The 14277-nt window shown below is 37.2% G+C and overlaps 1 protein-coding gene across 9 annotated transcripts in view; it reads right to left on the bottom strand.

Moving 5' to 3' along the window:
• YTHDC2 (YTH domain containing 2) overlaps positions 1-14277 on the bottom strand; it is a 77035-nt gene that overhangs the window by 33705 nt on the left and 29053 nt on the right. For all 9 annotated transcript variants that reach the window (XR_004623954.1, XR_002143689.2, XM_019804684.2 and 6 more), the window contains 7 exons: positions 12738-12864; positions 12467-12532; positions 6972-7150; positions 6622-6718; positions 6454-6541; positions 6287-6367; positions 1001-1083 (listed from right to left, as the gene is read on the bottom strand). Coding sequence is in view for 7 of the 9 variants with exons in the window: in XM_019804684.2 (XP_019660243.2) it covers positions 1001-1083; positions 6287-6367; positions 6454-6541; positions 6622-6718; positions 6972-7150; positions 12467-12532; positions 12738-12864 (721 nt within the window). In the remaining 2 variants the exon portion in view is untranslated. The remainder of the gene's footprint in view (positions 1-1000; positions 1084-6286; positions 6368-6453; positions 6542-6621; positions 6719-6971; positions 7151-12466; positions 12533-12737; positions 12865-14277) is intronic.

The following is a 14277-nucleotide window of genomic DNA, read 5'->3' as shown; positions in this document are numbered from 1 at the left end:
TAATGTTTCTCTCAAATCTGACAATGCATTTCTGCCCTAAATATATACATACATACAAATATATATTTATTTTATATATATATATTTAGCATTATATATATATATTTATTTAGTTCTCTCTCTCTCTCTCTATATATATATATATTTAGCACAAATACTATAGACACACGTTCTACACCTTACTTTTTTCAACCAATAATATATTCTAAGAACTCATTCCGCATAACATTACATACATCCACATCTTTCCTCAAACAGTTATCTAATATACCATTGTATGGCTACAGCATAATTTATTTATCTACAATACTTCCAGAGTTTTCACTATACAAACTGTGCTGCGGAAAACATTCTTCAACGCGACTCTGCACACATGCACAGGTCCACTCAGGATAAATTATGAGAAGTGGAATCCACCGGTCAAGGGTAGATTTGGATAAACAGTTTCAAACTGTCCTCTGAAGAAGTCACAGCAATTGACACTCCCATCAGCAAACTAGGAAAGCTTACTGGCCCACGCTTTTGCCAACTCCGTTGTAGGTACTGTTAAACATTTTCATCAATGCCAATCTGGTGATAAGCAAAAAAATTTCCTCATTAATTTGCACTTATTCTGGCATAGATGAGGTGTATGTGAGGTTAATGTCTTGGTCTTTATGAACTGATTTTTAAAGAGTTTTTTGCCAAATACAGAAATTAGCCCTTTGTCCTATATTGCAAATGGTTAAAATATTTTCCTTTTAATTTTGTTTTTTAAGTTTCTTACATCTTCTGAGGACAGATTATACTAGTCAAAAATTTCTAACATAACCTGAATTCAACTTTTAAAGAAAGTATTAAAATGGCTTGCTTTGCAGAAACAATATAAGAATTAAGACTCACATGAAAATTTTAACATTTTATATAGAAAGCAGAATATACGTTAAATATGTAATACATATCAAAATGTTTCCATTTTATAGGCAACTGAATGAATGAATGTACATTAAATATACATTACCTGCCTTTTCGTTGTATGGCACTAGCTTTGGAAATCCACACCATTTTTAACATTGTAACAAAATTCAGTGCATCAAAGGATTTCTGTAATATTTAAGTTATCTTCATATTAAAACTTTTATAAAAGGTGTTTAAGAAAAAATAGCAAGAAATATTATGAATATATTTTAACATGCCAAGCTAAATTCAAGGCCCCTCTTGATTAGATAATTAGGATGGGGCATGGATTAAAGAAAAAAAAAATCCAAGATCTCTGGTTACAAACATTCTAAGGAAAAAGAATGAAAAATAAACTCAGGGGGCGCCTGGGTGGCACAGCGGTTAAGCGTCTGCCTTCGGCTCAGGGCGTGATCCTGGCGTTCTGGGATCAAGCCCCACATCAGGCTCCTCCACTTGGAGCCTGCTTCTTCCTCTCCCACTCCCCCTGCTTGTGTTCCCTCTCTCGCTGGCTGTCTCTCTGTCGAATAAATAAATAAAATCTTTAAAAAAAAAAAAAAAGAAAAATAAACTCAGAAGAGCTGTAAAAACATCCTCATTCCGTGCCTTGCTTAGTTATTGTTTCTCTCTGCCACAGGTGGATAAGAGCAGTCAGTACTCATGGACATCAAGACTGAAGAAAACGGATCTATTCTCTTGAGGTCATTTCCTATCAGATTTCTAGCACCACAAGGGATAGGAGTGATAAGGGAAAGACAGTTTCTAAAATGCATGCCAGACAAGACTTATCCAAAAGCAAAGAGAAAGGACCGAAATTATTAAAATTATGAGTGAAAAGGGAGAGGTCACGACCAACAACATTGAAATTGGAAGGATTATTAGAAATTTTTATCAACAGCTATATGCCAAAAAACTAAGCAATCTGGAAGAGATGGAGGCCTTCCTGGAAACCTATAAACTACCAAGACTGAAACAGGAAGAAATAGATTTCTTAAACAGGCCAATTAACTATGAAGAAATTGAGTCAGTGATAAACAACCTTCCAAATAATAAAACTCCAGGCCCAGACGGTTTTCCTGGGGAATTCTACCAAACATTCAAAGAAGAAATAATACCTATTCTCCTAAAGCTATTTCAAAAAATAGAAACAGAAGGAAAGCTACCAAACTCATTCTATGAGGCTAATATTACCTTGATCCCCAAACCAGGCAAAGACCCCCTCAAAAAGGAGAATTACAGACCGATTTCTCTAATGAATATGGATGCCAAAATCCTCAACAAGATCCTTGCTAATAGAATCCAACAGTACATTAAAAGGATTATCCATCATGACCAAGTGGGATTCATACCTGGGATGCAAGCATGGTTCAACACTCGCAAATCAATCAATGTGATACATCATATCAACAAGAAAAGACTCAAGAACCATATGATCCTCTCAATTGATGCAGAAAAAGCATTTGACAAAATACAGCATCCTTTCCTGATTAAAACCCTTCAGAGTGTAGGAATAGAGGGTACATTTCTCAATCTCATAAAAGCCATCTATGAAAAGCCTACTGCAAGCATTATTCTCAATGGGGAAAAGCTGGAAGCCTTTCCCTTAAGATCAGGAACACGACAAGGATGCCCACTCTCGCCACTATTATTCAACATAGTACTAGAAGTCCTTGCAACAGCAATCAGAAGACAAAAAGGGATCAAAGGTATCCAAATCGGCAAAGAAGAAGTCAAACTGTCTCTCTTTGCAGATGACATGATACTCTATATGGAAAACCCAAAGGAATCCACTCCCAAACTATTAGAAGTTATAGAACAATTCAGTAAGGTGGCAGGATACAAAATCAATGCCCAGAAATCAGTTGCATTTCTATACACGAATAACGAGACTGAAGAAAGAGAAATTAGGGAATCCATCCCATTTACAATAACACCAAAAACCATGCGTTACCTTGGAATTAACTTAACCAGAGACGTAAAGGACCTATATGCTAGAAACTATAGATCACTTTTGAAAGATATTGAGGAAGACATAAAAAGATGGAAAAATATTCCATGCTCATGGATTGGAAGAATTAACATAGTTAAAATGTCCATACTACCCAGAGCAATCTACACTTTCAATGCTATCCCGATCAAAATACCGAGGACATTTTTCAAAGAACTGGAACAAATAGTCCTTAAATTTGTATGGAACCAGAAAAGGCCCCGAATCTCCAAGGAACTGTTGAAAAGGAAAAACAAAGCTGGGGGCATCACAATGCCGGATTTCGAGCTGTACTACAAAGCTGTGATCACAAAGACAGCATGGTACTGGCACAAAAACAGACACATCGACCAATGGAACAGAATAGAGAACCCAGAAATGGACCCTCGGCTCTTTGGGCAACTAATCTTTGATAAAGCAGGAAAAAACATCCGGTGGAAAAAAGACAGTCTCTTCAATAAATGGTGCTGGGAAAATTGGACAGCTACATGCAAAAGAATGAAACTTGACCACTCTCTCACACCATACACAAAAATAAACTCCAAATGGATGAAAGACCTCAATGTGAGACAGGAATCCATCAAAATTCTAGAGGAGAACATAGGCAACAACTTCTATGACATCGGCCAGAGCAACCTTTTTCACGACACATCTCCAAAGGCAAGAGAAATAAAAGATAAAATGAACTTATGGGACTTTATCAGGATAAAGAGCTTCTGCACAGCCAAGGAAACAGTCAAAAAAACTAAGAGACAGCCCACGGAATGGGAGAATATATTTGCAAAGGACACCACAGATAAAGGACTGGTATCCAAGATCTACAAAGAACTTCTCAAACTCAATACACGAGAAACAAATAAACAAATCATAAAATGGGCAGAAGATATGAACAGACACTTTTCCAATGAAGACATACAAATGGCTAACAGACACATGAAAAAATGTTCAAAATCATTAGCCATCAGGGAAATTCAAATCAAAACCACACTGAGATACCACCTTACGCCAGTTAGAATGGCAAAGATAGACAAGGCAAGAAACAACAATTGTTGGAGAGGATGTGGAGAAAGGGGATCCCTCCTACATTGTTGGTGGGAATGCAAGTTGGTACAGCCACTCTGGAAAACAGTGTGGAGGTCCCTTAAAAAGTTAAAAATTGAACTACCCTATGACCCAGCCATTGCACTACTGGGTGTTTACCCCAAAGATACAGACGTAGTAAAGAGAAGGGCCATATGCACCCCAATGTTCATAGCTGCATTGTCCACAATAGCCAAATCATGGAAGGAGCCGAGATGCCCTTCAACAGATGACTGGATTAAGAAGCTGTGGTCCATATATACAATGGAATATTACTCAGCTATCAGAAAGAACGAATTCTCAACATTTGCTGCAACATGGACGGCACTGGAGGAGATAATGCTAAGTGAAATAAGTCAAGCAGAGAAAGACAATTATCATATGATTTCTCTCATCTATGGAACATAAGAACTAGGATGATCGGTAGGGGAAGAAAGGGATAAAGAAAAGGGGGGTAATCAGAAGGGGGAATGAAACATGAGAGACTATGGACTATGAGAAACAAACTGAAGACTTCAGAGGGGAGGGGGTGGGGGAATGGGATAGACTGGTGATGGGTAGTAAGGAGGGCACGTATTGCATGGTGCACTGGGTGTTATACGCAACTAATGAAGCATCGAACTTTGCATAGGAATCCGGGGATGTACTGTATGGCGACTAACATAAAAAAATAAATAAATAAAACAAAATACAGTTTTGGAAAAAAATTAAAAATAAAAACATAAAATAAAATAAAATGCATGCCAGAGAGCTGATCTGGAGGAATAACAATAATGACTGAACCAATCCTATCTCCAAAGTGAAGAATTTGTAATCCGTTCCATTTTACCCCTACTGAGCTATGAACGCAGTTAGCCTATCCAGGACGTTACAAAAGAGAAAGTAAAAAGGAACCATTATTACCTCATATTCCCTAAACATCTAAAGCCAAGATTTACTGTAGAGAAAGATTTTAAAAGAATGCATTGCTAACTAGAATATATACTTAATCGTTCAGTGACTTATACTTTCCCTTTCATAAAATAACTATATAGAACAAATACAAATGTGTTCTCATAACAGTTTAATTACGGGATTTTAAGAAAAGATGCTACTTAAGTAGTTTTTAATAAAATGTCACATTTGTCAATTTTGTATGTAAATTAACTTCTGACACTACCATCATGTTCTAAACCGGGGTTTACCTGATAAATGACACCCACAGAAATTTCAAAATCCACTTCATCGGCTTTAGATAATTTCAGAGCAATAAAACCTGAATTTTCACTGACTCACCATTCAGACTTTAAGTGATAATATTCATCATTATCCTCTTACAAAAAATAAAATGTATCCCTTCTTTATAGTATCCAACTATACTGAAATGTCCAAATTTTATAATAAAATTTTATTTTCTGTAAGATATTCCTAAAAATTACACTGAAAATATTATAAAGCAATTAACAAATTTTTTCCACATTAAAACATGATCATTTCTATCCACTAGAACAGACAACATTTGCTTTCCACAACACAGATAGTATCTTTCCTTGAAAATCAACCACCTCTATCACTTTCCATCCTTTCAGTGAAAGGATCCGCCAAAGTGAAGGGGATAGAGAACTGCTGAGCATTTCAATGCAGAAAGAAAATAAATGCTGTCTTTTCTTTATATCAGGGTTGGCAGTAAATATTTTAGCCTTTGTAGAGGGTCTATGTTACAACTATTCCAGTTGCAGTGTGAAAGCTACCACAGACAATAGGCAAAAGAGTGAACAGGGCAGTGTTCCGGTGAAATTTATTTTTACAAAAGCAAGTACTGGGACCGTGCGGCTGCTAACTGGCCTTTGCTGAACTCTGGTTCTCACCACTCACACTGTCTTAGGATGGTTCTCTTGAACGAAATATCTTTTGAAAACCTACTACATGTGGAGCCCTGGAGATAAACACTGAACAAGAGGGACATGGTGCATGCCCACATGTAGTAGGAAAGGGCAGCATACAAAATATGTAATCCAATTCCCACACTGTGACAAAATTTTCACAGTGTAACTAACCAACCCTTTACTTTCTTCCTAGTATTTAATCAGCAGAAGCTAGTTTTTTTGTATAATCTGTTACAATATCTAGATCCTACATTCTGAACTGCTTAGGGTAAAATATTCACTTTAAAGAAATCAACAATGACTATGTTAAATTCATGCAGAACTAGAAATCTTCCCACTAAAGTGAATTATAAAAGCACTTATTGGAATGTAACTTAACCCTCTTCATCTAAACAAAATACAACTTATCCATACATACCTCTTTCACCTTACCAGAATCAATAACAAAGACAACATCGTTGACTGTGATGCTGGTTTCAGCAATATTGGTGGAAAGAATCTGCAAGGGGATGTTACGTTACAGTTAATAGGAACACAGGACCAATGACTACTGAAATGGACAAAAGAAAAGTTTATGAAGCTTACTATTTTTCGAACGCCAGCAGGTGGGTTTTTTAATACTTTCTTTTGATCAGATGTTTGCATATTTGAATGAAGCATAAAGACTTGGTATCTGTTGACAATGGAAAGGGAAAATACACTATGGTACCCATCTGTTACTTACAGCAACAAATGTAAAGCTTTTGCTTTTACCTATGTGTGTTGTCAGCAAACCGTTTGTCATCAAACAGGATGCGGTCCCTCAGTCCAACAATTTCATCATATCCAGGTAGGAAAATTAATATTGCACCTTGGAGAAGAAGGATTTTTTTTTTAAATAATAAATCTCTGGTTTTACAAACCAGAACCAATCGACAGGCTCAGCTGTAATGAGCTATATCACAAGTTTTCAAATACTGCTAAACTGTAATACTTAGGACACTTAGGAGATTATTTATGCAATATTGCCAATGGAATTCTGTAAAAATCTGCACGCGCAAAATATTAACTTCGAAATCGAGTGCACAGTGCTGTCTGAGTTCTTTTAGACGACACTCACTCACCGGCGTCGCAGCCGTGGCAGATATTGTATAGAAGGTGCATGATCAAATCCAAGTCGACTTTTTCGTCATCAAAACTGTGATGATACGCTTTCAGGAGCTCTCTGTCTTCTGCACTGAGGTCACTTCCATTTGTGTGAACCAGAGAACTTTCATCTAGATTTCCAAACTCCAGTGAAGCACTTAAAAAAAAATAATAATAATAACCAACTCATTTTCATCATCAAAAGGAGTCATCCTTTAAGGCCAATGATTCCCATGATGTCCTTCTTCCAATACGGAATATACCCTAAGGAGGGTAAGTGGTACTTAATGTCCCAGCTACAATTCATGTTTTGGCTTACAGCACATTATCCAAAGTAAACTTTGCCAATAAGTGCTTTTTGAAAACACAACCTGAAGACATTTCTCCAAAGAAAATACACAAATGGCCCATGAACACACTGAAAAGATATCCAACATCATTACTCATCAGAGAAATGAAAATCAAAACGACATGAGATACCACTTCACACCCATTAGGATGACTATAATCAAGACAGAGAGGATGGTAAGTGTTAATTTAAAGAGGGTGTGGAGAAATTGTAACCATCATACATTGTTAGTGGGAACATAAAATGGTAAAGCCACTTGGAAAAACAATGTGGCAGTTCCCCAAAATATTAAACACAGTGTTACCAGATGCCCCAGAAATTCCACCCCTAGGCGTACGAACAAGAGAAATGAAAATATATGTCCACATAAACCGCCGTACACAAACGTTCATACCAGTATTATTCATAACAGCCAAAAAATGTAAACCCCAGCTGTTCATCAATGGAAGAATGGTTAAACAAACTGTGATCTAGCCACAGAACAGAATATCACTCAGTCAGAAAAAGGATGCTACAACATGAGTTAGCGAACCTTGAAAACATTATGCTAATTGAAAGAAGTCAATCACAAAAAGACCACATACTAAATCATTCCACTTAGATTAAGTGTACAGAACAGACAAATCGATAGAAACAGAAAGTAGACTAGTTGCCTAGGGCTGAAAGAGCTGGGAAAGATGAGGAATGCCTGCTAATGATTCCAGGATTCCCCGGGAAGGGGGGGCGGTGGTGATGAACATGTTCTCAAAATTGATTGTCGTTAATAACAACACAGCAGGGGCGCCTGGGTGGCACAGTCATTAAGCATCTGCTTTCAGCTCAGGGCGTGATCCCAGCGTTATGGGATCGAGCCCCACATCAGGCTCCTCCGCTGTGAGCCTGCTTCCTCCTCTCCCACTCCCCCTGCTTGTGTTCCCTCTCTCGCTGGCTGTCTCCATCTCTGTCGAATAAATAAATAAAATCTTTAAAAAAAAAAAACAAAACAAAACACAGCAAGGGGCACCTGGGTGGCTCGGTCAGTTAAGCGTCCGACTCTTGGTTTCCGCTCAGATCATGACCTCAGGGTCGTTGAGATCAAGCCCTGTATCGGGCTCCATACTCAGCGCAGAGTCTGATCGAGATTCTCTCTCTCCCTCTCCTGCCCCTCCCCCCGCTTGCCCTCCCTCTCTCTAAATAAATAAAATCTTTAAAAAAGGTGTAACATGGCAAACATACTAAAAGCCACTAAACTGTATACTTAAATGGGTGAATTACACAGTTAACTTTACCTCAATAAAACTTAAAACACACACCTTTGATCATCATTTGTATTTTCTTTTTTCTTTATTTAAATTCAATTAATTCACATATAATGTATTACTGGTTTCAGGAGTACAGGTCTGGGATTCATCAGTCTTATATAATACCTGGTGCTCATTACATCACATGCATCATTTGTATTTTCTTAAAAGATTGTTTCTAATTGTTCACTCGTATAAACAATACTCTGAAGCAAAGTCCACATTTAAAACAAAACAAAACAATTCTACAAGTACCAGCTTAACATGACTGCTAATTTGGTTATCCCATACTAAAAGCAGATTGATTATGCTATTTTCCAAAAGCCCCAAATCAGCATAAATTACTGAAATAATAGATTGCTTCTTCATCCCATATGTAAAAATATAACCTTCTGCCATCATTATCAGTAAGATTTCTAGGAAGTTCAGTTCAGACCAATTTCTCTTAAAGAGCTTAGCAAAAAAGTAACTAAGCCTGCTTTCAATAGGGAAAATATTAAAATTCTAACTGCAGTTATTTTAAACTTTAAGATTAATTTTAAAACATTCCAAATTTTTTGTTTTCTTACTTCTTAACAGGTAAGTGAATAGGGTATAATGTCTTTGTTTAAAGCCCTAACTTGAGGGGCGCCTGGGTGGCTCAGTCAGTTAGGCGTCTGCCTTCAGCTCAGGTTATGATCTCAGGGTCCTGGGATAGTGCCCCTCGTCAGGCTCCCTGCTCTGTGGGAAGAATGTTTCTCCCTCTGCCTCTGCCCTCCCCCTGCTCATGTTCTCACTCGCTCTGTGTTCTCTCTCTCTCAAATAATCTTTAAAAAAAATAATAAAGCTCTAACTTTAATGATCTATCTGTTATCAATAATCCTGCAAACATCATTAATTTAATTTTAAATATCTGAAATTTATAACCGATAACGTCATGATCTGTAGAATAAAAAGAAAGCCCAGTTAGCTAGGATAATTAGAATACTATCCAGATTACTGCTATTTGATAATCTGTAGTGTCTACTGAGCTATTCCCAGCATCCTAAGAACGTCCGGAACATTCAAAGCATTAGCACTAAAAGGACTGCAAGTTCTGTGTGCTATTATCGAAATGACGACAAAACCTGCTGTACCATAATTATCGTTTGGGTCTGCTAAGAACTTTGTGACTCTAACCTTCATGACCATTTAATGAAATTAAAATGACAAGACTAATTTCATACTTCAAACATTCCCTTCTCCTGAGACTGTATCTATAGCATAAAATACAAAAACCCAACTCAAAACATTTTTATGTTCTTGTATAAAAGATATTTTAGTATATTTTAACTTCAAATTCATTTTTTTTCTTTTTTGATTCTTATAGGTTGAAAACAGATGCTATCAATGTATTATAAAATATATTTTCTTTGAATATCTTTTCCTTTAAAATTATCTTGTTCTCTTCTTTAGATATCTCATCTAAGACCTACATAATCTATCTATCTATACATCTAACCTAACTTTAGCTAAAACCTTTAATTACCTACATGAAGGATTTGTTTCATAGGATTTTGAAAGTATTGTCCAATTCTTTTTTTAAAATCAAAGTTATACATATATGATCTCATTCATATGCGGAATTTAAGAAACAAAACAGAGGGGCATCGGGGAAGAGAGGAAAAAATGAAACGATGCAATCATAGATGGAGGCAAACCATAAGAGACTCTTAATCACAGAAAACAAACTGAGGGTTGCTGGAGGGGAGCGGGGGATGGGGTATCTGGGTGATGGGCATTAAGGAAGGCACGTGATGTAATGAGCACCGGGTATTATACAAGACTGATGAATCACTGACCTCTACCTCTGAAACTAATAATACATTATATGTTAATTAATTGAATTTAAATTTTTAGAAAAAGAAGCTAAAAAAAGAAAAATAAGATGATGGGCGCCTGGGTGGCTCAGTTGATTAAGCAGCTGCCTTTAGCTCAGGTCATGATCTCGGGGTTCTAGAATCGAGTCCTGCACTGGGCTCCCTGCTCAGCAGGGAGTCTGCTTCTCCCTCTCTCTCTGTCCCTCCCGCCTACTCACGCACACTCTCCCTCTCTTTGTGCGCGCATGTGTGCACACGCACACACGCTCTCTCTCAAATAAGTAAAATCTTAAAAGATGAATAAGTTCTGGAAAAAAAAAACCGATGAATCACTGAACTCTACCTCTGAAACTAATAATACACTATATGTTAATTAATTAAATTTTTTAAAAAAGAAAAAAAATTTATCAGAGTGTGGCAGGTCCTACAGACAAAAGAAAAAGTAGAACAGGTTAAGAAGGATCAATAGCACAAGGAGGTAGACTACAACAGCAGGATAAATTTAGGTAGCCCTCATAAAGATAAAATTTGAATAAAGATTTGTGTTCTGTTCCTGTTTCATAACACACTGTTTCTGTTTTATGAATATTTTCTATTAGTTTTTGAAGTTTTCTTCTGGTCACTGATGCTTAGTCCCTCCAAGTTCCAGGGTTTTTTTTGCTATTGTTGTCTGATCGTGGGTACTTTTCCCCCTCAAAGATGCCTGGTGATCAATCCTTAGCACTTTGTTCATCTTCAAAGAGAATGCACAAAAAACCTCCATGTGCACAGGTGGGGACTGTTGAGCTATCTGGCTTAAAGATGGGATAGGCTGGTGATGCGTAGTAAGGAGGACACGTATTGCATGGTGCACTGGGTGTTATACACAAGTAATGAATCATGGAACATTACATCAAAAACTAGGGATGTACTGTATGGTGACTAACATAACATAATAAAAAAATTATTATTAAAAAAACAAAAAATAAAATTGCCATTCTGACCTCTAAAATAAATAAATAAATAAATAAATAAATAAATAAATAAATAAATAATGGTCATTTCACTGAAAGAATATCAAACCCTCTATAATTCTAATTCTTTTCCCTGGGCTTGGTCTATTTTCCCAGGAAAGAATTCTCACATTTTCTGCTTCAAACAGGAAAGGGTGACAGGGACAGCAGCGGAAGGGAGTGGATGGTATCTCAACCTTCAGTCTGTAAGTGGACTTTTCTGTTTGATACCTCACTCGCACTCCCCCACTGTGCCTGGTAGCCCCAAGTCCAAAGCTTCTGTGGTTTAATTCTTTAATAAACTTCCCACTTCCTACAAAGTTGGGGAAGGGATATCTCATCTAATGGCAGGGGAAGTGGGAATCTCGAATTCGAAATGTTCCTCATAAAGAATTTCAATTTCAATCAATTCTGGGTGGGCTTTTTTGTTTTCTTTTTGTTGTTGTTGTTGTTGTTATTGCCCTAACCTTCACCGTCCTTCAGATGTAGTTAAGTAAGCCTCTAAGAAGCTTGTTTGTTTCTCACTGGCACTTCCCTCTGCAGGCACTGAGCTTTCAGTTTTCATAGCTCTGCTAAGTCAAACACCACTGATCCATTAGCCTTCTATCACCCAAATATGTACTCCTATCTTCCATCAGTTGCTATGTCCTCTTCCAATCTCTTTGACTTTGTCATAGCTTGCACATTTTATATTCCTTCCTTATCATTTCAATGAGGTTTTGGGAAAATGCAAAAATAAATGACATGTGTTGTATCTACCATGTTTAACTGAAAATCCCCCTTCAGTTTTTCAAAACGAAATAAGATAAAGTATTATAAACACACTGGATCTTATTGGTATCCTACCAAAAACAAAAAACAAAATCAGACAAAAAATTCCTTAGAATTCAAAAAAAAAGAAAAAGGAAAATCCCTGCATAAGAGACTATAGCCTACCTTGTCATAGTCTATAATCTACATGGCTAAGCTTTTAAAAAAGAAGTTAGGTTAAGTAAGCACAGTATAAAGTTTTACCTGTAAGATTCTAGAAGATCCACAATTTCAGTCTGTCCAAAGTGTTTAGCCCAATCTAAAGCCATCCTGCCAAAATTCAAATAGATCAAATTTAGACAGAGAAATAATGATCTCAAAATTATAAAACAAGTCAAACTATTCATTCACCCCTTAGAGATGGATCAGCAACTACTACACCATAGTTTTTAATATAAAGACAAATGTAAGGAGTCAAAAACGGTATGTGGAGCTATACCAAGAGCTACAAAGAATGCATGCAGTTTAAAATTACCAGCCATTTGATGCTTTACTATGAACATTGGCTCCCATACTAATTAGCTGCTCTACTTGACTTGAAAAACCTCGTCCTGCAGCAACCATCAGAGCTGTTGCGCTGGTTTCACTATGCCTGTAATCAACTAAAGCAAGGGAAAGAGAAATACAGGTTATATGTCCAAATAGTTTTCAATCATTTTAATTTCTTTTTAGCTTAAATGAAAGATGAGTGTCAGGAGAATTAACCTGGGACTTGCTCCTTCACTCAACTACAGGAAACAGTATTACATAACCCTTGGCTCAGATCTATTATTTTTTTTTTTAAAGATTTTATTTATTTGACAGAGATAGAGACAGCTAGTGAGAGAGGGAACACAAGCAGGGGGAGTGGGAGAGGAAGAAGCAGGCTCATAGCGGAGGAGCCTGATGTGGGGCTCGATCCCATAACGCCGGGATCAACGCCCTGAGCGGAAGGCAGCCGCTTAACCGCTGTGCCACCCAGGCGCCCCCAGATCTATTATTAATATGCCCTTAGTATAAACAGGATGGAAGAAGGACTATCATTTGCAAGGTAGGAGAAGGAGAGATGGTTATTTAGCTGTCTTAAGCTCACCACAATAATTAAAACAAGAGGAAAGCTAGTAACTTGCAGAACCCTTAAATAATCTTCCTAAGCCTAGATATTGTCTTGACCCCCAAATGACAAGATATTATTAGAATTTAAAAGTTAAGGTTCATCAGTAACTGGAAAAGAATGCTTAAAAGTACAAATGCATGGGGCGCCTTGGTGGCTCAGTCATTAAGCATCTGCCTTCAGCCCAGGGCGTGATCCCAGGGTCCTGGGATCGAGCCCCACATAAGGCTCCCTGCTCTGCTGGGAGCCTGCTTCTTCCTTTCCCACTCCCCTTGCTTGTGTTCCCTCTCTCGTTGGCTGTGTCTCTCTCTGTCCAATAAATAAATAAAATCTTAAAAAAAAAAAAAGTGCAAATGCAAAGTTCAAGACCATTTTTGTTTTGCTTTGATTCCCCCATCATTCCAGACTGTTTTTTTCTGAGATACTTAATGGAAATACTGGCAGAAAGTTTACTTCCCATTAAAGCCCTCCATGAGAAAAATAATTAAAGTTCTATTGAATTTAATTTCCTTCCTAGAATATATTTCTCAAGAAATGCAATATATTATAATTGCTTAGCACCAGTATCTAAATTACAAAACTGATGATTTTAAAAAGAAATCATCACAAAAAAAAACCACTCTGCAATAAAACTGAAGATAATGACAAAAGAGAAATGTTAATTTTCCATAGATACCCAATTACCCTCACTTTTAATAATACTCTAAAACTTGGTAACCGTTATAAATATAAGCCAACAGTTCTTAAGGTGGGGAGGGCTTACAAGAGAATTACCTCAGGCTTTTTATTTCTGGAACCACAGATAGCCATGACTGACTCCTAGATTCAGAGTCAGTAGGTCTGGGATGGCCAGGCACATGTATTTTTAAAAAGGTCTGAAAAGGGGCGCCTGGGTGGCACAGCGGTTAAGCGTCTGCCTTCG

This window comes from Ailuropoda melanoleuca, chromosome 3, assembly GCF_002007445.2.
Source record: "Ailuropoda melanoleuca isolate Jingjing chromosome 3, ASM200744v2, whole genome shotgun sequence".
Taxonomy (NCBI): Eukaryota; Metazoa; Chordata; class Mammalia; order Carnivora; family Ursidae; genus Ailuropoda; species Ailuropoda melanoleuca.
Note: the sequence above shows the minus strand (reverse complement) of the source record. Positions and strands in the feature narration are given on the sequence as shown.